Here is a 27,875-nt window from a genome sequence, read left to right on the forward strand (position 1 = left end):
GAAGAACAACACCTGTTGGAGTAGCATTGAGGGCAGATCTGACACGGTAAGTCTTGTAACTCATTTTTAATTATGCTTTAAATTGTTTTCTCCAAGAATTCCCTAGGAGGCATAAAAATAAATGAGACAATTTGTAACAAACAAAAAGAGTATCATAAAACTGATGTTGATTGCGAAGCTCAGATAACTTGGTCTTCGAAGAATTGGAAAATAAATGTTTGAGATCATATTTAAATCTTTAAAACTTTGCTCAGATTAGCCGAAATACCAATCAAAAGTCAGAGATTCTTGAGATCTCTTCTGAAACTCCTGAAAAAAGTTCTGTGTCCTTTTTCTCAGGAGAAAAGTATGAGAACTCATATTTTAGGACTCATTGCGCAATTCAATCTTATTTGTGATTTTATTTCTTGTTTTATGTGGGTATTTTGAATAAAAAATTAAAAATCACAAATAAGATTGAATTGCGCAATGAGTTCTCATACCTTTTTCCTGAGAAAAAGACCCAGATTCTCAATGGATGTGATTCAACCATCCCAGTCAAGTAACCATCCTGGAGAATCCAAAAAGCAAGAATATTTGTTTTTACTTAAGTAAAAGTACTGCTACTGAAGAAATAATTCACTTGAGTACAAGTAGAAGTACTGAGAAATATTATGACTCAAGTAAGAGTAAATAAGTAGTTTGCCAAAAAACTACTCAAGTAATTACGTTACAAGTTACTTAATGAAAACTATATTATATATACGCTTAAATGTTTTAGAATACAAAGACGAGGATTCCTTTCACCCTGAACACATTAAATTGATAAAATACTGCCAAAATCATTCATTACAAATTATTATTACGGTTTGAAATAATTATTTTAAGTGGTATTAATTCCATTTTTTCTTAACCTGTGATGGCAAACATATACTGTCAGCTATTCCTTACAAATTCTAAAGTGCTAATTTGGTACTCAAAATGTTTTTCTTTTAATTAGAAGAATTGAAAATGGTTGCACTACCATAATCACAATACAGTGTTTTTTTCCCCCTCCATTTGCTGAGATATTGAGTTCTTACAAGTTGCTTTACACTTCCAAGTCAAATGTTGTTTTTAAAAATAGGTCAAAATAAATTTTCTCATGAAGTTTATTTTTTTAGAGAGATCAAGGTTATTCCATGCTTTACTGTTTTGAAAAATGAATCTCTAACCAGGATAGAGAGGGTAGTGGACGGCCCATATGCACAATAAAAAGACAAGTAAATCACAGTCTCTAGTATGAGAAACAGACTCCTCACAGGTCCTAAACTAGCAGCTTCGAAATGCCAAAGACCTGCATTGCTGCAAGAGGATTATTGGACAAACAGAACAATTTAAGAATACAACATTACTTAGGGGGGCCTGGGAAGCTCAGCATATTGATGCTGACTACCACCCCTGGAGTCGTGAGTTCGAATCCAGGGTGTGCTGAGAGACTCCAGCAAGGTCTCCTAAGCAGCCAAATTGGCCCGTTGCTAGGGAGGGTAGAGTCACATGGGGTAACCTCCTTGTGGTCGTGATTAGGGGTTCTCGTTCTCAATGGGGCACATGGTAAGTTGTGCGTGGATTGAGGAGAGTAGCATGAGTCTCCACGGTGTCATGCACAACGAGCCACGTGATAAGATGCACGGATTGATGGTCTTAGAAGCGAAGGCAACTGAGACTTGTCCTCTTCCACCGGTATTGAGGTGAGTAACTGCACCACCACGAGGACCTACTAAGTAGTGGGAATTGGGCATTACAATTTTGGGAGCAAAGGGGATACATTTTTTTTTTTTTTAAAGAATACAACATTACAATATTTATTTTAATTAGAAATTGCCATTTGTAACATTCTAAATGACTCTAAATCGTCTCTAAACTACATAATGTGCATTGTGACTGAAACACATTCATATTTCAGGTTTATTCTCATTCACGTAGTCCAAGTATGTCTGAGTATTTTGGCTAAGTTAACCTACTGTATAAAACTAATGTAATGCAATATCACAGAGAAGGAAATGTATCCACTATATTGCAGCAATTATCCAGATATGGAATGAGATTATTATGCAAACTGTTATCAACTCCTTCATGCCAAATGAATAAGGCAAAAATAAACATTTCGCACAGTGTTTAGCGAGAGATATGATTGATTTAAACACTAAAAGTGGTTGTTCTGTGTATGTATTATTTTTATAAAAAAAAATGTCCTCCCCTTTTTCTCCCCAATTTGGAATACCCAATTCCCATTGCACTCTAAGTGCTTGTGGTGGCATAGTGGATGAATCACAGTTGCCTTCACGTCATCCACCGCGGCATCGGACCATATTATATCGACCACAAGCAGGTTACCCCATGTGACTCAACCCTCCCTAGCAACCGGGACAATTTGGTTGCTTAGGAGACCTGGCTGAAGTCACTCAGCACACCCTGGATTTTAACTTGTGAACTCCAGGGGTGGTAGTCAGCATCAATACTCACTGAGCTACCCAGGCTCCCCTGTATATGTATTATTGTATTACAGTTGTGGTAATAAAGTCTTAATTAACATTATGGTTTTGTAACATATTGAGATATTACTATTAAGTAAACTGTAGCATTTGGTTACATTGTTTTTGATTTCTCATACCTTCTTATATAACTTCCATCCCTTGCACACTTTCGGTCTCAAGCGAGGCTTTTCAGACAGATAAACAACAGCACAGGGTAGGGAAGTACAGTACAGTACCGTGAGTGAGAGTGTTACCTGCTTGGACAGTTTTGTTTGAACAAGAGGGGGAAACGGTTACAGAATTTAACGTGGGAGTACAATACTGAACTGTGCGTGTGATGATGCAAGGAACCAGATGGTGGGGGAAAAAAATTATGTTCAATAAAAAGGTCACATGTTATGCCCTGTGGACTATCATGCTGCGCACAGCACGTTTTAGTTTATAAAATCATTTAGCGCTTATGACTTTCTTCTTCCCCAAAATTCAGAAATATTATGCATTTATTTTTGTACTTTGTAATTGTGGTGAAAAACCATCGTGAAGTTGAGTACTTCATTTTTAATCAACTCAAGTAAAAGTACAATTATTTATTTATACTTATAGTAGAAAAATATGAAAAATTTACTCAATTACTGTAACGAGAGTAGTTGTAATTTGTTACTTTCCACCTTTGGTTACAACTAATGTCACACAATGTTATTGGCTTGGATGGTAACACTGAACACATCATTTTTCATTTCAAGAATTTATTTTCTGATATTGTTTTGGACACACTTTACAATACAATTGTATTCGTTAACATTAGTTAACTAATTTACATTAGTTATTATGAATTGACAAATAACATAACTTTTAAAGCATTTATTCGTGTTGGTCAATGTAAATTTCTACATATAGCCTACTAATGCATTTTTACATTCAAAGTAATTCACAGTACATTGACATAAGTTAATGCATTATGAACTAACATGAATAAACAGTGAACAACAGTATTTTAAAAAATTAACATTGATTTTAATACTGTCAAATGTCATTGTTCGCTGTTAGTTCACGTTAACAAATGCATTTACTAATGTTAACAAAAAGAGCCTTATTGTAAAGTGTTAACATTTGGACATATTTGCTGCTATAGCAAATGTATAAATCTGCTTTCTGGAGTTGGTGAACAGAATGGTGTGACATCTGTTTCTTTTTGTCTTACATTACAGCCTTAAAGACAGACATGGGGAGGATGGAGAAATCTTTACTTCTCCTTTTTGCCTTCATAGCTTCTTGTGAGTATCTCACCAATTAGTCAGTGTTACACTGCACTAGCACAAAGTCCGAATGCAATTCATTATAATGTGATGTCCAAGTTTTATTGTCATTTACAGAAGTAATTAACAATTATTGTTCTTTTCAATAAATTATGCTTCTGTTTTCATTTTAACTCAAATACTGGGTTCTGTATGTGTTTTCTTCAGTTTACTGTCAATCTGTACCTGTGATTGACATGAATGTGGTAGAGGTGAGAGAGGATGTTCCAGTAGGTCTGTACATTTTGTGTCCTAACAGTTCTGCTTTGCAAAATATCAGTTTGCATTTACTTATTGTGAAAATAACATTTCATAAATGTTTATTTGACAGGTGAATTTGCGTTTCAAATCATTGCGAATGATGCAGACAATGACCCCCTAACATATGATATCACAGGACCAAATGCTATTTATTTTGATGTCAACAAAGTGACGGGGGAAGTCAAGATCAAGAGACAGCTGGACAGAGAGGTAGTTGGTTAAGACTGCTTAACCTTCTATTCCTGTATTATGATTAAGATGAAGGACAAGATTTGGTGGGAATTCTGAATTCTACATAATTTCTACAAAATTTTCCTTACAGTATTTTTTATTTTCTTTCATCAGGCAAATGATCTCGTGAGCATTAATGTTGTAGTGAATGATGGCGTTTATGCAGATGTAAGTTGAATCCACTAAAAGTGTTTCATATGACAGTTGTATAATGTTCCGAAATGTCCCTTTCCTGAGTCCCAGTGTGTCCTTTTGCCCTTTCAGGAGACAAAACTTGTATATGTTACTGTTAAAGATGCAAATGACAACGCACCAGTTTTCCTTGATCTGCCATACAACAGGGAGGTTGCAGAGGTGAGGTTATCATGCAATTGTAATTGTAATTGGCCGTGGCTGCTCAACATTTGACGTTACTTGAGGCATTAAGATCTACAAGCTCTGATGGTGTTAATCCAGTGTGAATGTGAACTTGGCTAATTCAGTCAGTAATCTGCTCTGATTTAACCTTACTCTCTCAGTCTGTGAGGCTGCAAGAAGTTATATCGTGAACTTCACAATACCTGTCAAGAATACGTATGGGTCATATTTCATCCCAAAATCGAAAGAAAGAAATTAGAAATTGTATTTAGCTTGAAGAAAATTAAGCATGATCTTTATATATTGTGACATTATTTTCATGACAATAAAGCCCCCAATTTCTCATTGCCGTATTGAAAATATTATTTAAAAATGTTTGTTGTACTGTCTCATTTTGCCATAATTTAAAACTCTATTGATAATCTACTGTGAATCATAATGTAGAATTGAGAATTACAGGAATGACAAAAAAAAAATACAAATAGAAAATAACATTACACATTACGGTAATGAGAATCAGGGGGAAAATGTGCTGAATTGCCAGAAAAATATTGTCACAAACAGTGTTGGGTGTAATCGGATTACAAAGTAGTTATTTACTGTAATAGAATGAGTTTTAGGTATAAAAAGTAGTGTAATACATTCAATTTAAAATGTTTGTAATCAGATTACAGTTTAGGGGCGGCTGTGGCTCAGGTGGTCTTGCTCAAGTGTCCTTGGGCAAGACAATGAACCCCAGGTTGCTCCCAATGGCAGGCTAGCACCTAGCATAGCAGATCTGCCGCCAGTGTGTGAATGGGTGAATGGGACGCAGTGTAAAGCGCTTTGGTAACCTCTAAGGTTAAAAAAAGGTGCTACATAAGTGCAGACCATTTACAAATTACCAATTACCATTTACAGTTACTGACTCTCAATGAAAGTAATTTCTTTTAAGTACACTACTTGAGTTACAAATATTTCCAAAAAACAAATATTTATGTGTAATACAGTTAAAATGTGAATTTATATGTTCATATGTACATCCATCCATAATTTTTGAGCAGTAGTTAGTAATTTGTAGTGGATTACTTTTTAAGTAACTTACCCCACACTGGTCAGAGTGGAAAAAAAAACCTTTATGGTGCTAAAAATAGGCTTTTATTTATTTTGCCCTTTTCATATTGTGGTGAAATGTGATTTTAAGATGTTTTTGTGAGATTGACCCTATAAAGTGTTTCTGTATGGTGTTTTTTCAGGGTATTTTAAAGGATATTTCATCATTTGAACACAGTTTATATTGTGTCTTTCATATTTAGGATTCACCTGTGGGCAGTACACTTTTTACAGCAAAGGCCATAGATGCTGATTCTGGCACGGCTTCCATTGTGTCCTACAATATTGATGAAGTATGTTTCCACTCCATGCCATGAATTGTCTTTTCATCCACGCATCTCACTTCAGTTGTATTCACAGTGTGTTTGTCTCAGGTAGTGCCGAATGACGGGGCTAGTCTATTTTCAGTATCTACGAAGGATGGACATGTTGTCTTGCAAGATTCTTTGAGCTATACTGATAAAAGTCCTTTCTATCAAATACGAATCAGTGCATCTGTGAGTAGGCCTATTCATTCTCATAAAATAATCATATTCAGATAAACCATAAACATTACTTAATGAGTTACCTCTTTTCATTAATAAGGAAATATGGACATAAATCTGTGTATAAAGTCCCTTGTCTTTTATACTGTATATATATATATATATATATATATATATATATATATATATACGTATAAATATAAAAAATCTATTTAAAATGATTTTCTGTCTTATATATACTGACTGATTTTTTTTTTTTTGTCAGGATGGTGGTGGGGATCTTGGTGATGAATATGTGTTTCAGTCCTCCACTGCAATTGCATTCATAACAATTAAAGATATGCCAGACCTCGACCCACAGTTTCTGAATTTACCTAACATCGCCACTATTGATGAGAATTCTAATGTGGTGAGCAATATACTTTATTTTCTTGTCAAGAAATGTATTTATTTATGTATTGGTTCTCAACTGGTTTTAGACTCAGGACCCAGATTTTAGATTGAACATCAAGTAATGTTGGCTATCATACAAAAGTATGCAAAAATGCCTTTAAAATCAAACATTAATTTTTTTTAAGATTACTATGAACTGCATATGCCCAGCAATGTGCAAAATGATTAACATTGCATATGCTTATGAGCTTCTGATAGCTAGCAGTCAATAATTCACGGCTCAAAAATATATTGAGGTTGACGCAAACATTTATATCCTTGTTGTAAATATGTCTTTTGCCTTGAATAGTTTTGTTCATGGTTTTCAAGGTTGAAAGGATGTCCTGTCCATGTCGGCATCTGCGTAATTTGGCTAACTTACATTAAAAATACTGTTGAGTTTGTCTGGATGCATTGCAGTTTTTTTTAAATCAACAACATGAAACATGAAATATGGAAAGTGTCCTCTTTTTAAAAGTTAATTAAAAAAATGTCTTTCCTAATTATGCACAATTATATTGTTAGTGGCATTTTTTATTTGCCTTTAGCATTATTTTTTCCTTGTTTTCCATGACTCTATCTGAAAATTCACTTTGAAATCTCTCACCACATCATCTATTTCAGGGCATGTCAGTCTTTACTGTGAGAGCAAGAGATCCTGATACTGGAGTCAATGATGCCATCCTCTACAGCATTGAAAGTGAGTGAGATGGAGATCTTTTAAAGGAGTAATTTGTGTTATGTGTTGTTGGCTCTCATTCATCCTCCTAAACAACTGACGAATCAGTGGTTGAGGACCTGGATACAGTATCACACAAAAGCAAACGTTTTCGGTTACTGATGTCATTAAAATGGCTTATTCACTATTTGTAACTCAGGAATAATTTATTTGGCAACTGAAAGTGTCTAGAAAATTCTAAGAAACTGTCTTATGAGTGGTTTGCATCTCCCATTTTAATTACAACTGTTCTTGTTTTTATTTACAGATACAAATGCTCCAGACTTGTTCCAAATCAATGAGAATGATGGTCAAATAACTGTCAAAACGGTATTTGACCGTGAGGAGTTATTAGATATAGGTGCTGTTGTAGAACTGCAAATAAAGGTCAGTTTTTTTTTTTAATCTTTTTAAAATGAGAAGTTAAATTCAGTACAAATGTGTATCTATTGTTATGCTTGTAGATTGATTAGAGGAATTTAACTGGATGACATTAAATTTGAACAATGCCACAACATACAATGGCCACAAAAATTGTATGCACATGCCACACTTCATGTCATTACATTAGATAACAACATATCAAAACAAGTGGCATCGAAAGAATGACTTTTCAAAAGACTTTTCAAGCAAAATTCTTCACACCTTTTGTGCGTTTGAGGGGAAATTTCTTCATGCATCCACTAAAAATCACCTTGACACCAGTTTGGAAAAAGTCTTTGCATGAATTGCTCAGAATAAGTTACTTCTGAAAACAGTGTCCAAATAATTTTTGGGGCCATAAGTAATATTGATTCATTATCCATGATACATTCTTTTTAACATGAATATATATTACAATATGTGATTTCTCTGAACAACGCTTGATTTGCCTTAAATGTCTACATATTTTTTAGGCAAGAGAAACAAAAGTTAATGTCCATGGAGTTATAGCCAGCACGGTACAAGATCTACAGATTGCTATTGGAGATGTGAATGACAATGGGCCTGATTTTTATGAATGTAAAGATGGTACCTGCTCGATGAAAACCAGTTTCAATGGTGATGTCGATGAGAACTCATCCACGGGAGTTGCTGTAACTGGTCTGAATATCAGAGTCAAAGATCCAGACCAGGTCTGTAATAATAATGTTTGCATGGAATTCTTTTAGACAGGAATCAGAATTAACCTTTTGCCACACCTACCACTCACCGGTGAATTGAGAAAATGTACTGGCCATTATTGGCCATGAAACTTTTATGTTTGTTTAATTTTTCCATTATTTTTATTTAAATATAAAGGCCTATCTTTGACGCTATGACAGTGTGATTAATTAGCTTTTTTTCTTGTGACAAGAGGTCAGACTCATTTTTACAATCCAATTCAAGTCATGAACACAGTTGTATTATGTTGCAGTTCCTAATGAAGTTACAGCCAACTGGTGTTTAATTTACTTACTGAATCCCATTTTTATTTGCATTTGGTGCTTTTGCAAGTGTTGATGTTTGACCCTGTTTTTAGGAGATTCTGTCCTTTTCAAGTTTTCACTAAAACGATGACAATGATGATGATTGGTGTTGTCTCATGGACTGATGGTGAGTTTTTTCTGTTACAGGGAGCAAACAGTAGTTTCAATCTCCATGTTGAGGGTCCAGATAAGGAGGCATTCTCTGTCATTCCCAGCTCTGGGGTGGGAGACGCTGTTGTACAACTGACAATAAAAAATCCCACTGCTGTTGATTTTGAGGAAAAGACTGTAATGTCTGTGGAGGTACTGTATGAGTGTCTCTTGAGATTAGCTGCGTAAGCTAACAGGTCTGGGACTTTGTCCGATGCCAGAAATATCCCTGGTTTTAGAGTGAATGGACTTTGGGTGGATAGGGCAGGTTAGAGTTTGCCGTGATTTCTCGACACAATTAACATTTATAACCTAAACAATAGGTTACTAATGAGTCATCATCACCTGGAGCAAACATTCGCGCCAAATTACCTTTTTCAAGTCAAGTGTTTTTATTGTCGTTCAACCATATACAGTTAGTACAGTACACAGTGAAACGAGACAATGTTCCTCCAGGACCATGGTGCTACATAAAACAACATAGGACACACCCAGAATCACATGAGACTACACAGACTAAATAACATACCTAATAATGTGCACGTGCAAACGTGTGCAAAAAGTACGGAACAGTACAATAAATTACTAACAATGAACAGGACAATAGACACAGTGAGAGACAGTGCAGCGCTGACCAGTACACAGTAGTGCAAAAAGATGACAGTTTCTAAAAATGCCAAATGTAAACATAACATACTAAGAGATAGTGTTCAATGCACATAGCAGTTATTGAGGTAGCAGCCAGTTATAAAGTGACAATAATTTAATAATTTGCACACAAAACAGCTTTAAGAACAATTTCATTTAAATTGAGGAAAGAGCATGCCAAGCACAAAACACAGGATTTATTTGTCCCTTACGGTCCAATTTTGGGTATGACGTTTATAACCACCCATAAAAATAACAACAATGCACTTTATACAAGCAATATGATGTATTGTATAAAAATGTTTTTTATTTCATCAAAACATGCAACAAGTCTTCCAAAAGTAAGAAGATTGGACTACTTATATTATATTATATTATTTATTTATTTATTGAACTGTTGTATAAAGGCAATATCACACTGGCAGAATACATATATGCAATAAAGTTAAACTATACTGTTTTTATATACACAATCACTACAATCAGTGTTGGTCAAAAAAGTAATTATTTACTAACTACTAATTACATATTCAACAGTGTAATTAGATTACTGTACTAATTACTCTGTCTGAAAATTAACTGCATTACTTATTACTAATTACTTTCTAACACCCTTATCAACCACGACCAGATGAAAAATACAAGGATAGACATGAAATTGTTATTTAATTCTTTCAAATAAATAATATAAAATCAAATAAATTATTAATGAACTGGCCAAAGAATTTAACATATATTTTAACATTAGACGTTAAATTTCGATTTTAAATTCACTATTGTTTTATATAGAATTATTCTATAGTCTATACAGTATTTAACACAATTACATCAGAAGTAACTGTAATTAAATTACAGAAAAATTAAGAGTAATCCCTTACTTTTCTTTTCTCAATGAAAAAGTATTTTATTTACAGTAATTAATTAATTAGTAATGCATTACACCCAACACTGACTATAATTTAATAATGTAGCCCCTACAGTAAACTCTGAATAAATTACATCATTCAAAATAGTTCATAGGAGTGAAACAAAGTGCCAAATCAAAGTTTGTACTTTGGTTTGGTTCATGGTTTTAAACTCTTTACTGAAGTTTTTTCTCCCTATGGAGTAAAAATTAATTGGAAAAATATTTCTGCAAAGAAGGTTGCTGAAATAGTTGTCTCTACATGTATCTGTCATTGTTGTGCTCTCTATCTGAAGAACTGCAGTATCAAAATGTGATGTGCACTTACATTTTAAAGCTTTATTTAATCTACCCAGATTGTTGCTACAGATGCCAGTGCTGGCTTCTCTTCTACAGCCACTATCACCATTAACATCAATGATGTAAACGACAACTTCCCTGAGTTTGAGAAGGAATTTTTTGACATCGATGTGTATGAGCACTGTAAAGATGGAACTGCTGTGGCTACCATTACAGTAATTACATCTTCTTCGCTTTACAGTGAAGTTTCAGTTTTTCCATGTTGTGGTGGCTTAGACTGATTGATCATACCCTCTTTTATGTTTCTGTTTGACAGGCAATAGATAAAGATGCCTTGGATGATGGCAAGATCACTTACAAACTGGTGCCGGACAGCATGTATGTTGCTGAACACTTTGCTGAATAATTTAGCTTGTTATAATTTGGTTAGGCTTGGTTAATTTGAATATCTAGCAACTGCATTGCACAAAGCACAAAGCACAAAGCAGCTGTTAAGACCATCTCCAGATGCAAAATGTTTGTATCTGATCTGAGCTTCGGCTGCATTTAAATATTTCAACTTGTGCGACAAGACAATCAGCGCGATGTCAACTGCACTAGTGTCAAATAACATTCGTGCATGATGTTTCCCGCAACTGTTGCTGTGAAAATCCATTTATACATTTATTATATAGTTGGAGTAAATAAGGACAGCTCTCAATAAGCATTTGAGTCATGTCCACATCAGACAAATAAAGAACTGTTGAGAAACAGCAGTTATTATCATCGATAATATTATGAATATGTACAATATGGGAGAAAGTACCGCAAAGACTGAAAGAGTGGAAAAGACGAAGTAGATCATTATCCAAAAGATGACAGAAAAACCTTGTATAAATAACTACTTTAAAATGTGTGATTTATAGATGTATGGGAGGCTAGTTCATTGTGAAATGTATTGTAACATTCTGGCATAATAATATTTATATCTTTAAAAAAACATCTCATAAAAATATAAAACAACAATATAACAAAACATAACATAACAAAATGAAACATAACATAAAAAACAAAACAAAGCAGAACATAACATAACATATAACATATAACACATAACATAACATAAAAAACAAAGTAAAGCAAAACTTAACATAACATATAACACATAACATAACATAACACGTAACACAACACATAACATAACACATAACATATAACACATAACATAACATAACACGTAACACAACACATAACATAACACATAACATAACACATAACATAACATAACATAACACATAACATATAACACATAACATAACACAACACATAACATAACACATAACATATAACACATAACATATAACACATAACATAACACATAACATAACACATAACATAACACATAACATAACATAACACATAACATAACATAACACATGACATAACATAACATAACATAACATAACACATAAACATAACATAACATATAACATATAACACTTAACATAACACATAACACAACACAACATAACACATGACATATAACACATAACACATAACATAACACATAACATAACATAACACATAACATAACATACAAAAACAAAACAAAGCAAAACATAACATAACATATAACACATAACATATAACATAACATAACACATAACATAACATACAAAGCAAAACATAACATAACATATAACACATAACATAACATAACATAACATAACATAACATAACATAACATAACATAACACATAACACATAACACATAGCATAACACATAACATAACATAACATATAACATATAACACTTAACATAACACATAACACAACACAACATAACACATGACATATAACACATAACACATAACATAACACATAACATAACATAACACATAACATAACATACAAAAACAAAACAAAGCAAAACATAACATAACATATAACACATAACATATAACATAACATAACACATAACATAACATACAAAGCAAAACATAACATAACATATAACACATAACATAACATACAAAAACAAAACAAAGCAAAACATAATATAACATATAACACATAACATAACACATAACATAACATACAAAGCAAAACATAACATAACATATAACACATAACATAACATAACATAACATAACATAACATAACATAACACATAACACATAGCATAACACATAACATAACATAACATAACACATAACATAACATACAAAAACAAAACAAAGCAAAACATAATATAACATATAACACATAACATAACACATAACATAACATACAAAAACAAAACAAAGCAAAACATAATATAACATATAACACATAACATAACACAAAAAAACCAAAGCAAAATAAAACAAAACAAAGGATGAGTAAAATAATAAAAATCACCCAAAAATAAGTGTTGGTAAAAAAAAGAGATAGAACATAAAAATAATATATAGGCCTTAATATGGAAATATGCAAGCCAAGCCTAGTTATAATCATTAATCTACTGCATTGTTGTCACATGATTTTATTTAATTTCTCCACATAGCATCCAGTTATCATCTTGAAAATAAATATGGTTTATTTGCATTTCTGATTTATCTACATAAATCTAATTTAGTGTCAAAATGAATTATTCTTTGTCAGTCCAATCATATAATGGGTTAAGAAAAAGATTAACATGTTGTTAAATTATTACAATATTGTAGTTGACCACAAACTGCCTTCTGTTTGTCTTCTGCCTCCCATATTAACTTTAAAGAAAGCTTTTCAGATTCACTTAGATTATTTAAAAGTGGATATGTAGCAGTTCAGGTAAAGATAATAATGACAAATCACACGTAATTCTTCCAATTGCGCCTTGCCTTTAAAAAACATATTCTAAAGTATTCTTGTATTCTGAATACTTAAATGAATACATTTAAGAAAGAGTATTTAGTAATCATCCCAGAATTCTTTTTAAAAATAATCCTCCCAACCCTGGATGTCACACTGTGGTAGACATTTGCATCTGACCACCTTCACAACAACATATCAATGCATGCTATACCTTCCGTAGCACGCCCAATAGAGGTGAACAGTGAGGTGGCAAGTAGAGATTGCAGGTCAGTCAAGAGCAGAGAAACAATCATGAAAGTGGCTGTTTACTGTCAAGTATAAAAGGAGAAGCAGCACCAAAACTGAGCTTTCTGACAGAGGGTCAAAATTAGGGTGGAAAATGATCATGTGTTACAAACATGTGACTGCTTTTGTGCATAAAACTTTACTAAAATTATAAGTGAACCTCAAGGAACACCTTCAAATACTTTAAATTGTCAGTTTTCAGTTATGCTTTCTTCAAGTATCAACTTTGTCTCAGATGTTTCTCCTAAAATATCTTGGGAGGAATAAAAATAGACACAAATGAGACTTGTTGACATACAGTAAGAGAGCTATACAATTATTGTTGATTGCACAGCTCAGATCATTTGATCTCAGAAGATTTTTATTGGAGATGTTCTAACTGACTTTTGATTGCAGACTTTGATATCTTGACAAATTAGAGCACAGTTTGAGACACTGTTGAGATGACTTCTATACAGATGTTTTGAGTGCATTTTAATCATACAAGCCATAACAAGAGATGCTGACAGCTTCAGATAATATTTTCTTTCATTTCTCAAATGTTTAATTTTCCAGCCTGACACTCTTTGACGTCTATGAGAAAAACGGAAGTGTCTATGTTAAAAATGGATCTCTTCTTGACTGGGAGGGCATCAATTCCTACTCGCCAACACTGCAAGCCAGAGATTCAGATGGCAAGATTGGTTCCACTGTTTTGGTGATCAACATTAAGGACATTAATGACCAGAAACCAGAGATAAACAGAGAAGTTTACAATGAATTTGTGCAAGAAGATCAAAACCTGGAGCTTCAAATTCAGGTGATTTGATAGGTGTAAAAATTGTGAGTGACTGAGAATGTGGGTCAGATATCTCAAGTGATGAGCTGAGATTGTGTGAATGTCTTTCAATGTTTTGGAATGGATGTGATATTTATTCTTTAGCTTCTGTATCTCTTCTGGAGCTAGTAGAGCATTGGACTTGAAACACCAAGGTCAAGGGTTCGATTCCCAGTGAAGAGATAAAATGTATACCTTAGATGCACTGATAATTGCTTTAGAGTAAAGTGTCTACCAAGTGAATACATTTAATTTGTAGTTCTATTGAGCTGTTCAGACTGAATGGCATTCCTCTGCTAAAAAAAGCTAGACACAAAGCATCAAATATAACATAACTCAGGTGTCTGAAGTCGTACTTTTAAAAGTTGATGCTCTTTTTAACTTGACCCGGCATCTAAAAAACGTACCTCTCCTGTGCTAGACACTGAAAAGACAGCTGGATGCAGCACAGTGGCCAAAGACATCCATCTAGCATAAGTTTACATAGAAATAAATATTGAAAAACAGCTTAGATGGATTCAAAGACACATTTGGTGTGAATGGCCCATAAGTCATCATGGAAGACTTGCTCTAAGACCTGGTTTCAGAATGCATGATTTCATTTTTCATAGGCTAGAGATGGAGATGAACCAGGAACACCAAACAGCCAAATCCAGTATCGCATTGAGGACAACCCTTTGAGAAGCAACTTCACCATAGACCTGGAATCAGGGTTGCTTAAGAACAATGGCCCATTGGACCGTGAAGCCATTGACCCTGAGATGAATGGTGTGATTGAGTTGAAAGTGATCGCTTTAGACATGGGCACGCCATCCCTGTCATCATCAGCCACAGTCAGCATCAACGTTGGGGTGAGAATGCCGCATATATGTGTTATTTTTAATGTTCTATACAAGTTAAGCTTAATCGACAGCATTTTTAAAATAATGTTTATAGCAACAAAAATTAATCACTACTTGTCCCTCCTTTAAAAAAAAAAAAAGCAAAAATCTGTGTGCCTGGGTACAACTACAAATGAGAAAACACAACAACAAATCAGAAAACCCAACTGCAATTTAGAAAACACAACAGTTCTTTTTTATACACAACAGCAGTCATAGTCAGCAATCACACCTTCACTTTACAATAGCTTTATTTGATGACCAAACATTCTAATTGTTATTCACTGAAAATCAGTTGGAGGTCAGTGACCTCATCAAGGTCATTGGTTCTCACTTGTGTTGTGACCAAACATCACTGACCTCAAACCAGCCACCATATTTTGTTTGAGCACTATGCCGCAGGAGACAATTTTCAGTGAATAACAACTCAAATTGAGAAAATGACTTTCATAGTTTTAAACTTTTATTTTTTTTCAGGATGTCAATGACAACTCTCCAGGATACCTTGATCCTGACTATACTTTTAAAGTGAAGGAAAATGAAACCGGCAAGTATCTTGTGCTTTTCATGTACTGAAATTAGTTTAATTTTGACATTAAACAATTACAAGAGCCTACATGATATCACTGACATCATTTCATCATCCCCTCTTCAGGCATATTGGTTGGCTCTGTCCACGCTCACGATGCCGACCAAACAGACTTCAATAACCGCATCGTCTTCAACATCGTTGATGGTAGTTTTGGAAGCTTCATATTATTTTCTGAGCCTTTCAGTGAAGGCTACAGGGGTAACATAACGGTGGATCCCTCCATAGTGCTGGATTATGATAAGGGCTACAAGACTTATACTTTAAAGGTTGAGGCCTCAGATTTAGGTCAGAAAAAAGCTGTGACCACAGTGGAAGTGGTGGTGGAGGATGTTAACGACACTCCGCCTGATTTCCCAACCGACATGATGCTGAATGTTAATGAGAATACCAGCCTTCCAGATGCACTGAGCACAATCACTGGCACTGATGTAGACACTAACTTTTCTCTTCAATATGAGCTCATTTCTTCTGAATGCCAATGCAGTGCCACCAGAGGGCCGTGTCCCGAAGAGTGGTTTAAAGTTGAGAAAAATGGTGAGGTGAAAGCAAATCCTGACTACGTTATCGACTACGAGAAATGCGATCAAGTGTTCTTGACTGCTATTGTGGTAGATATTTACACTGAGAAGGGAAGAAACAGCAGTGAAGGTAAGTTCTGTTGCTCCTTATGGTCCAGCGTTAAAAAGGTATGTTTCAGGTTTACTGCAACTTAAGATCAATCGAAAGCATTTTTGGCATAATGTTGATTACCATAAAAAATCATTTCAACTCGTCCCTTGATTATTTTACAAGACAATTGCGGTTACAGTAAGGCACTTATAATTGAAGTGAAGGGCTAGTCAGTAAACAATAAAATACACTTTCAAAAGTATAGCCACAAGACATAAACATTACACTTGTTAACATCATTTTAGTGTGATAAAATCAGGGATTTACCAGTTTACAGAGTTTACCACCATTACATCCTCATGGTAACAGAGTTGTACTATTGGATATAACTTTGCACTGATAATGTTAGTAAGTGATGTTTCACACTAAAATCATGTTACAATGTATAATGTTTATGTTTTGTGGCTTTTTGTGGTTTAGGTTTTGTGTGTTGTGATTAAGGATCAACCCCATTCACATTCACAATTTATTATAATTATTTTTTTTTTTTCAATAAATGAGGGTTAGGAAAGTCAAAAATATTTTTGGTGGCAGGCTAATTAATATAATGGCACAAATGTTGTTGATTAAGCTTAACTTGTATTGAACCTGGAACATTCCTCAAATTAATTGTGCTGCAGCTTGATTTTCTTGAGTATGTTTTGTTGTAAAAAGTGAAGAGTGTAAAATCTGCACTATTCACCAAACAGAATTGCCAAAATAATGTCAAAAACATTCCCAAAACTCTCCCTTTTCTATCACTGGCTGAGCAAACCGATTGTCCCGGCTCATACTCATGCCATTGTTTGAGCCAATGTTGCTATGTTGGGCTAGGGTGCATTTCCCAAAACCATCGTTAGTGAACTATAGTTGCAAGTTTCATCATTACCAACATAGTTTAACGATTTGGTGTTTCCCGAAACTGTAGTTCCAATGAACATTGGTAAACAGCATCGTAAAGTTGTGTGTTTAGAACTACAGCACTTTTACCTGTCTTTAGAAGCATAGTTCTAGTTAGTGTGCTGTGTGGACATCTTTTCACTTCACCGAGGATTCTTTGTCTTGTATTCCATAAATATATTTTATTCTGTCAAGACTTTGACCACATTTACATGCACTTTAGTAAACGGCTTATCTGAGATTTTGCAGAAAGCGGCATTCTGAAACACCACAAACGTGTATGCAGTCGTTTAAGGGATTAAAAGGCTGTTAAGAGAAAGCACGTTAACACTCATGGTTTCTTTGTAGACGGTGTCTGTGAAGACAGCTTATGTGTCCATGTATACGCATAAGTGGCGTTCTTCTACGTTTTTAAAGAGTGAGTGTGCGTATGTGCTCGAGTTCGTGGGGGGAATCCAGAAGTCTGGTGTAAAGGGAAACCCCACTATTGCACTGCAATTTGTCTGTAGAATAACACAGTGTACGCCACTTTCTTCTCTTCAGCAACTTTTGCACATTAAACAGCTTTGTGGTGTACATGCAAATTAACTATTATAATTAAATTTATGCACAAATGATTAATTCTCCCACTGTATAACGCCATAAATGACAGCTCTATATTGGCAATTGAACATCGGATGTGCGACATAGTTACTTCGATTTCGGGAAACAGTCGTGATTAGCTAGTTAATTATTGTTAAATAGTGACTACCTAATGCTGTATCATACAGTGAGTTACATTGTTGTACGGAAGCACACCCCTGGTTGGGATGCTCAAACCATCTGAGCAATGTTCTGTTAATGCCACAGAGCTACTGTGTTTACACTATTCAGTGGAATCAATCTACAAATGACTTACAGTTGCCTTATATATTAAACTGGGATAGTAGAAAGTATTTTAACATTAAAAAAATGACACACTTCACCTTTAAGAGTAGGGTTTCACAAAATTATTTTACATATTTTCATATAGACTGGTTCAGTTACGTTCCTTTAGTCATTGAGGTCTGTGTTAATGAAGTGCATTCAAATATTGTTTACCCTTTTGTAGGAGTTGTCTCTATTATTATTGAGGATATCAATGACAACGCACCAGAGTTCATCACACTTCAGGAATTCTATGGTAAACAAAAATAGGATTTTTTTTTTTTTATTTAATCAATGAGATCCCTGAAAATGTTAAATGTTTTTTAAATAGATTTATATTACATGCTTTTTAAATCAACAAACTTTAATTGCACTTAAACTACTGCACACATCAGTACGCATATTTCTGTTTCTCTAGTTGTACTACTTGAAAGGGTTGAGAAGGGCTCATCAGTCGCCAAAGTTTATGTGAGTATAAAAGTTTATTTTCTGAAAATTGTGAAGGTAATTTAACTGTTTATGTACACTTTGTACTGTAATATAATTTTTTTCCACTATGAAGTACTTATCAGAATGCTCATATTCTCATTGGGTTTGTTTCCATGTATCCTTTTAAGGCCACAGACAGAGACAAAGGAGTTAACAGAAAAACTGACTTTAAAGTTTTAAAGGTGGAGTATGTCAGCGGTGATCAGACCGTCCCACAGGATTTGTTTTTCACCGCTGACTCTGAAGTTCAGGAAGATTCTACAGGAATGTTTATTACAGATATACGGTGAGAAATGTATATACAGTATTAAAGCTGATGTGTGTAATTTCAAACAGCCTTTTCGAACACTCCCTTGTCTTCCCTTGATCAAACAAACAGATAGTACCGGCCCAAACTCACACAATTGGTTGAGTCATTGTTGTTGTGTGGGGCTGGATGGGTCGCTCAAAACAGATGGAGGATTTTTGTAGCAAAACAAAGACACAGTGTTTACAGTTTTTGAGAAAACTAACCTACAAATGGCTTACTGATAGTTGACTCTGCATATTAAGCTGGGATAGGAGAAAATATTTTAACACCTTTATAATATTCAGATCCCAGAAGTCACTGGCCAGTATCCAGGAGGGAAAGTATTTGGTGGAGGTGCAAGCATGTAACCCTAATGCTGAGGTGAAGCTCTGTTCCACTTCTGTGATTGAGGTAGGACCTTTCATTCATTCATTCATTCATTCATTCCACGTTTCATTTGTTAATTTTCTCCTTTCTAATATCCTTATTTTGCAGCTTCTCACAGTTGACAGATCCTTCAGAGTGAGTCTCAGGTTCAGGTCATCAGTATCAGAAGTCAATGACAATTTACCCCAGATCAGAGGGTAAGAAACACTTTAAGATTCATTTTAATGTGTCCTTATATTCAGAAATGAAAATACATTAAAAAAAGCAGTGTCCTTTTCAAAAGAAAGTTATTAAGTGTACTTATCTAATTCAGGGTTCTGGCAGGTGCTACAAAAGCAACGGTTCACATCTTTAATGTGTTTAGTGAGTCGGAAAATCAAAGGTAAGCATCACAAACACACATGCATATACACACATACTCTCACAAGTAAACATATAATATCTGGATTTTCCATAGAATTGGAAAAGAAAAGCATTGTTGAATATTCATTCATTGTTGTGAGTTGTATGATCCAGCAGGTGGCGTGTACATCATAATGTAGGATCCATGTCAGTCTGTATTCTCTCACTCATGAATCTTGTTTCTTTTCAGTGCTGGAGTGATTAGACAAATTGCTTCCATATTATGGCACAATTATAGAAATTTCCCTTCCATCTGAGATAGACTTGATTTTGAGACAGATAGCAAAGGGTCAACAAAGGCCACGATGTTCTGATTGGGGTCTTAAAAATTAAGGCCATTGAATAGTTCGAAAAACAGACTTTATATTGAAGTGTCACATTGATGCTTTGATTACTCTTTCTATTCAACAGTCCTCCATGATAAGTGCTACATTATATCATGTTTTTGGTCTCATAGACCACAGATATAAAACATGTATTAATGTGTTTAATTTCCAGTTACAGCTATAGCTTTTATAATATCTGTCTACTGGGGTTTTATAAGTTCAGAACAACATATTACAATTATTTGAAGGAAAAATGGAGGTTAAGTTCAAAATGGCTTTCATTTTATTATTATTTTACCCTTTAATCATTGGGGTCTCTGGGACTCCAAACATAAAAAGTAAATCTTGACAGAACTTAACTTGTGTTTAACCATAATTATTATTACTTTATTTTGTCAACAGTTACTCACCCTCCTGTTATTCCAAACCTGTATATCTTTCTTTCTTCCTTGGAACATGAAGATTTTAGGCAGAATATTCCCTATTCACTCAATGCATTTTTTTTTTCCATACAGTGAATTTAAAAGGTTAAAGAGTGTCATCTTCCCTAACGTCTCATTTTGTGTACCTCTGAAGTAAACATGTCATTTTGAGTGAACTGTGCCTTTAAGTAGCATCAGTTCAATGTTTTTAAATGTTTTGGATTTTTTTCCAGAGCTGATGAGATTACAGTTTTGGAGGCTTACTTTGTATTTTCAAATGGCACAGCTCTTGGATATGATGAAGTAAATAAAATTCTGAATTCAGAGGAGGTTTATTCGGAATATGGAGTCATGCTATCTCAGTTTGGATTTACTGGCATTGTAAGTCCTTAACAAATGTGTCCTTTTCAAAGAATTTGATTATTTTGTTCCAAAAAGTAGGCATGAAGATCTTTGTATTCATTCTGTTTCGAAACAGTCAACAACCGGTGGCGATCAAAAAGAGGTCAAGATTGAAGTATTCATCATGATTGGTTTGGTGGCCGCACTGGGGATCGTTCTGGTCGTAACAACCACATCACTTGTGTGCATCAGAAGAAAGTAAGAACTATTAAAATACAGAGTAAAATCATCTGGTTTCTGTCAGGGTAAACAAATACTTGCCATTTGGTTTTTATTGGTTTCCATGGTGCTGTTGGTTTGCCATTTTAATCTCTGTTATTGTACCGCTCATTATACAAGACCTGTTGAGTCATTATTAAGGCAGATTGTGATATTTGAATGGCTTAACATTGTTATCAGGCCTCTGCGGAGTAAAGCTGGGCTCGGATTGAGTGGGAAGGTGAAGCAGATCTTGTGAATGTGGTGTAAGGAAATATATATACAGAATACTCCATTCAGTGCAGCAGTGTTTGAGAAGCTACTTTAAAACTGTTCTTTGCCAAGCTACGAGCTACTCATGATTTAAAGTAGTTCACCTATACTCTTTTAAAAAACTATTTAGCTACACTACAAGCTGCTAACTAAATGATGACAGCATTAAACTTAAACAGATATATTTACACTAAATAAAACTATTTCATAGTAGTATCACTAAATAAAAATAATTCATACTATTGATTACTACATTTGTCCAATATCTGCCAAAAATGTTAAACATCATCTGCAGCCTGAAACTGAACTTTTGGTCAGATTTTAGGAGTGAATGCATTTAGCTGCATAGAGAGTTATAGGATGCTCCCTTGTTTCCTATTTATCAAGTGGCATAACCTCCAGTGTGCTGTCTATCTGCACTGGTCTGAGAACAGTTAGAAATTCACCTTATTTGCCTTTGACTCCACATAAAGCCTTTGGAAGCAACATGTCAGCTTTTGGATTCTCAATGTGATAATGTACAATAAATGCAGAATTTCTAAGGAAAAATACGCTAAAATACACAATAGTGTACATTGTGTTTAGAAGTGTGGCGTTTCGCGATAAATCAGTCAAATTGTAAAAATGGCATATTGGATGAAACTAGAAACTCTAGTAATTTGACTCAAACAGGTTTCAATGTAAAAACGTAATTAAGTTTCTTGCCAGATGCAGTTTTGTTGCCATTTTTCCCAAATACAATCTCCGCTGTGGTCGGCGCCATGTTGTTTTGTCTCATGACTCCATTCATCTAAAGTTTAACCATTTACTGACAGCACAGAGTCTCTTGAACTGAGATCAGTCTGTTTAAATTAATTTAAATTAAGCGTTGCATATTGCAAAGACAAAAAACGATGTACACATGTATGCGAGGTTGCACAAGGTTAAAGCAGAACCTCTCAGCTCTGTTTGGATCCCAAACACACACAACACAAATATTTGCAGAAGATTCAACAGATTTAAAATAAATGTTCTTGATGTGCACCCAAACACTAATGCGTACATACAAGTTACTCCATCCTGTTTGCAATGGTGATGGATTTACAAGTAAACACCATCTGAAAAGGTTAGTTTAGGATGAAAGAAAATCAGGATTTTAACGATGCAATGATGAATAAATGATGACAGAATTTTCATTTTTGTGTGAACTATCCCTATATAACTGTTGGTTTCTTTCATTCTCAAGCTACAAGAGGAAACTCAAGGCATCCAAAGCCATGAACTCTGCATCCGCAGTGGTGATAGAGAACCAGAAGGGTGGGCCTGTTGTACCTGGAACCAACAAATACACCAAAGAAGGGTGAGATAGACATTGCTAGTTAACTTAGTGCCACAACAAAAATGCTGGCCAAATCTCAGATCATTCTGGATAGGTATTCTGTCTCACTTCTGGTGTGTAATATTCTATGATATGTATTCCACAGAGCAAACCCAGTGCTGAATATGAATATTGACACAGCCACAGACCTTGGCTTTGATGAAGATGACTCCAGCACAGACAGAGAGAGGTACAGTGCACCATTTTATTTTATTCTAGACATCGACATAAAATTTGATATTCATAATAAAAAGCTTTGAGTTGGAACTGAAATGCATTTAACATGAAATAGAGTATGACAAATGATTTTCACAGTTCTTTCATACCGCTGTAATGAAGTCTTTGTCAGTGGTTCTTAGCTGGTTTTGCTTAAGGTCATTATTTTTCAGTGGTGACCCAATACAGTTCCAAATTTGAAAAATGTTGTATAAAATTTTACTTTAGTCTTAAAAATCAATTTTATAGTTTATTATTATTAATTTATTATATTTGCCAAGCCAGTAATACTCAAAACACAAACTATGTTAAAACTTGTTTGCTAAAGTGAGGTCATATTTGATGTGGTCTAGGCCATATTTCTGTATAGATTTGTTCATGGTTTTCAGGGATGAGGGCACATAACACAGCCTGTATATGTTGCCATTTGTCTAATTTAGCTATACCAAGACAGATAAAGTGCACCAGTAGAGTTTGATTAAACATGCAGACTTTGACGTCAACAAAAAAAGATATCTCTGTATATGAAGTGTTTTCTCCCTTTTAAAACTCCATACATTAGGCAACTAAATAATGTATGATTATATAGATTGTTAAATTTCATTATTTGCATTTAGCATAGTTTTTTCCCCGTTCTGTCTGAGGCTGTATCACAACCCACCAGTTAAACACTGATCTATGCTATACTGTATCAAAAGCTATTCATTTTATCTCTGTGTTATTCGGTTGTCAGTTTGCTGCATTAGCTAAAACAGTCAGGCTCATGTCAGTTATTTATTACGTAACGTATCATAATTGTCTGGTCTCTCAGCAGTGTGTGATTGCACATAATTACAGCCTGTGGACAATGAGAAATAACAATTGATCTTCCATGAGCACCTGCTCTGAACTGCTCTGAACAATGCAATATAATATCATATATTAAAAAACGGACTCGCCGTCTGATCCAGGATTGTTTATCAGATTTCAGTGGTAAACAGCGGTAAAAGAGGGAAATGTGGCGACTATACATCTGAGTACAGTTCTGTGGTCATCCATTACAGTTGTTTATGTTGTCTTGTGAATAATAGCATCTAGATTATTGGTTTTACATTAAGCATTAGTTTTAGATGAACATATTGTTCCTGTGATATGGGTGAACCCATGTTTCTCAGAATTACACTAAGCTATACTGCATGCTAAATGGAGCATATATTTTGATGTTCTTTCAAGCAAGCAAACTTGTCCAAAATGTCTCTTTTGGTAATGTTTTTTTTTATATAATGACCTCTTGTCATTATACAGAAGATGTTTTTGAAAGATTGCTTTGTGAGATTCTGATTTTGTGTGTGTTCTGTTTTAGCCTTAATTCCCTGGACTACAACATTGATATGACAGAAAAAGACACTATGCCAATGAAGGTAAATGTTTTATAAAAATCTATACTATATTTCAAGCATATTTTCATGCCCACTTTAAATGCAAAAGCACGCTTGTTTAGACACTGCAAAAACGTTCTTAATCAGTATTTCTGTTTTGTTTATCAGTAGCCTATGAATATCTAAACATACTTAAAACAAGATACATTTTCATGAGAAGTAAGTAAACATTAAGTAGGAATGTCCTGGTATCTGGTATCAGAATCCGGTTAGATACCACCCTCATGTACTCGGACTCGTAAAAATGCTCAAATACCAAAAACCAATACCATCTGACCTACGAAATTCATTATGTAAACAATCAGCACATCAATTCTATTCACATTATGTCTTAGTGAGATTCTTTTTTGTGATGCAGATGACAGCGAACAGAGCGCAGATTCACTTTGTAGCACGAGGCACATACAGAGTACATACTTATTTTGTTAAATAGCAGGCTTTTATCAGTTTAATATTCACTTTGAGTCACAAAGCACTTTTTCGGACTGAAAAGCTACGGTGATCACACAGAAACACTTCAAAATAAAAGCTCTGTCAAAATAAAAGCTCAATTTAAATGAAAAAAATAAATAAATTGTATGACAGAAATATATACTACTACTACTACTACTTATAATAATAATAATAATAATACTGACTAAGTCAATGGTAATTGTATTATATTTCATCAATATCTCACATCTGTGATGCTCTATTATGCTCTTTATTTGACAAAATATAGTATTTTATAATAATGCTGTATTTTGGATTGTGCTGTGAAGTTCTGAATATAAGTACTTCATTTAATAAAAAAACAATACAACATTATTTTAAATTGTATTGTTATATTTTCATTTGATTAAAGTTTAAAAAAATATGTTTATTTGAAATTGAAATAATCTGTTGAAAAAACAAGTATCAAACTCGGTATCAACGAATATCAAAAATATTGTATCATTACTCTTACTCATTCTAAAAAAATGTTTCGGGACATGAAAATTTTTTCGAAGAGAAATAGAACAAAATGTATTTTACTTACTTCAATATGCCAAAGGGGTGAAAAAATAAATAAACCTATTTTCCCTTAGAATTACGTTTATTTTTCTTACCAATTGGCACTTACTGTAGTTTTTTAAGATTAAACCTTTCTAAATTGTGTTAGAATTTTCTGAAAACAATATTTTAATATCTTATGTCATTATGCTTCTCAAAGTGGATGTGTCTTAAATGAATATTCCAGGTTCAATACAAGAAAAGTTCAATCAACATAATTTATGACATAATATTGATTATCACAAAAAATAATTTTGACGCATGCCTCCTTTTCATAAAAAAAAAAGCAAAAATCTGGGTTACAATGATGCACTTACAATGGAAGTTAATGGGGGCCAATCCATAAACGTTAAAATACTCACTTTTTCAAAAGTATAGCCACAATACATAAACAATATGCACAATACATTAACAATATAAGTTGAAATTATTTTTGCGGTAATCATAATTATGCCGCATATGCTGTCGTTTGAGCTTAAATTGTATTGAACCTGGAATATTCCTTCAAGGAAATTGTTTTATTTTTCCTGATAAATAAGATGAAAATACTGGTAAAATGATTTTCTGCCATGCAAATGTTGAGGACTTTGTTCACATCTGCATTTGCATAACTTTAAGCTTATAACATTAATTGGTTAATTTGTGTTATTGAGTGATGTTTTTGTTGCTTTGGTAGGCAATTGAAGAAGAAGATGAGGAATATGAGAATGAATCTCTTTACATTGAGCCTCTGGGTGCTGCATTAGCCCAGCGAGAGAGAAAGAGAGATTCAGAGAGCCCCAGTCTTACTTTTGAAAACCCTTCTGTGAGCACCACAGACCTCTAACATGCACCTGCATGCCATTTGTTTATTTGGCCTGTCAAAAAGAAAAAAGACTCCATTAACTTTCACAAATTACCTCAATACCTTTAGAGTTGACCAATGACTTTAATCAATCAATCAATAAATATAAATGTGGTTGATCAATTCCAATGTGCTTTGGAGAGCCAATAATGCACTTTGAATTATACAAGTTTTGTAAAGAAACAAAAAAAAAAAGACAGGGAAAAAATATTGTGATGGAAAATGTATTATTTTCATGGCACTCACTACTAGAAGCTGTAATTCAAACATGTTTGAAGACCAATGTTTACTTTGCTTTATTCTTTTTCATTTTCTATCATATCTTTTTCATATTAATGATGGAAATCTTTGAATCTTCAATAAATGAAACCCAATCCTTCTCACATACAGAAGAATGGAACTCAAGTTGCCACCCTTAAATTTTCTGTCATTGAACAAAATGACACAAGCAGAAACAGTTAGGCAAAACATGAATTGCATCAACAGAAACCAATTTACAGCAAATCTACAGCATGACACTGCTTGTGAACCCTGCCAAATATTACCTGGGGCTATCCTGGTAGGCTTAGTTTTGAGACAAATCAAAGCAAGCAAATAAAGACCTCAGATCTTGCTAAGCCTGTTTGGTGGCCAGGTTGTAGATATCGTATATTGTCTGTATATGGTATATTGTTATGAATATGTGGTAATTGTAATCATTTGATAGAATGTTCTCTACATTTTGCTAAATTATTAAAATAAAGTCATGTCATCTGATGGCCAACGTCAGTGTCCATTTTCTCAATAACAGCCGAGTGGTTGCTTTAGCCTTTTAGATGTGGTTTAATTTAAAAACTTTTCACTTTACATCCATCACAGTAGTCACAAAACATCACAAGGAATGTAAGGCTTAAAAGGTATGTTTGTTACTGGTGTGCTGAGATTACTTTACAATACAAGACAGATCCATTGAAAATTACAGGATTGTACAAAAGCAATTAGAAAAGGAATGCTTTTAAATGTAAGAAAAACATCAAATATTTCAGTGTCTCAGAATCAGAGACCTCATCATTTTCTTGTTGATTGAAACACAAGGAATTGTTTAGGGTAATTTTTGCAAATCATAGTACTTGTTACAAATCTACTCTACTGCTCCAATATATATATATATTATGAATTTAT

General features: G+C 34.0%; 1 protein-coding gene across 1 annotated transcript; it reads left to right on the forward strand.

Annotated features, from left to right (window-relative positions):
- Window positions 1–27,763, forward strand: LOC127660009 (cadherin-related family member 2-like). Its single transcript, XM_052150046.1, has 31 exons — window positions 1–46; window positions 3,704–3,769; window positions 3,959–4,024; window positions 4,122–4,261; window positions 4,397–4,450; window positions 4,547–4,636; window positions 5,935–6,024; window positions 6,106–6,228; window positions 6,482–6,625; window positions 7,273–7,348; window positions 7,635–7,753; window positions 8,263–8,481; window positions 8,962–9,117; window positions 10,873–11,031; window positions 11,133–11,194; window positions 14,471–14,714; window positions 15,344–15,583; window positions 16,091–16,160; window positions 16,269–16,853; window positions 18,844–18,915; window positions 19,078–19,127; window positions 19,277–19,434; window positions 19,743–19,848; window positions 19,933–20,021; window positions 20,138–20,206; window positions 21,208–21,355; window positions 21,453–21,574; window positions 23,073–23,186; window positions 23,311–23,394; window positions 24,763–24,820; window positions 26,547–27,763. The coding sequence occupies exons 2-31, from the start codon at window positions 3,718–3,720 to the stop codon at window positions 26,694–26,696; spliced, it is 3,909 nt and encodes a 1,302-aa protein (XP_052006006.1). The 5' UTR covers window positions 1–46; window positions 3,704–3,717; the 3' UTR covers window positions 26,697–27,763.
- The last annotated feature ends 112 nt before the right edge of the window (window positions 27,764–27,875 follow it).

Source organism: Xyrauchen texanus, chromosome 19 (assembly GCF_025860055.1).
Source record: "Xyrauchen texanus isolate HMW12.3.18 chromosome 19, RBS_HiC_50CHRs, whole genome shotgun sequence".
NCBI lineage: Eukaryota > Metazoa > Chordata > Actinopteri > Cypriniformes > Catostomidae > Xyrauchen > Xyrauchen texanus.

What these genes read in the sequence shown, in the direction of transcription:
- LOC127660009 (XM_052150046.1), top strand. Translation starts at nt 3,718, where the DNA reads ATGGGGAGGATGGAGAAATCTTTACTTCTCCTTTTTGCCTTCATAGCT. An exon ending in AGAGACAGCTGGACAGAGAG is followed by an intron (nt 4,262 to 4,396) that starts GTAGTTGGTTAA and finishes TTCTTTCATCAG; the next exon opens with GCAAATGATCTCGTGAGCAT. An exon ending in AGTGAGTCGGAAAATCAAAG is followed by an intron (nt 20,207 to 21,207) that starts GTAAGCATCACA and finishes ATTTTTTTCCAG; the next exon opens with AGCTGATGAGATTACAGTTT.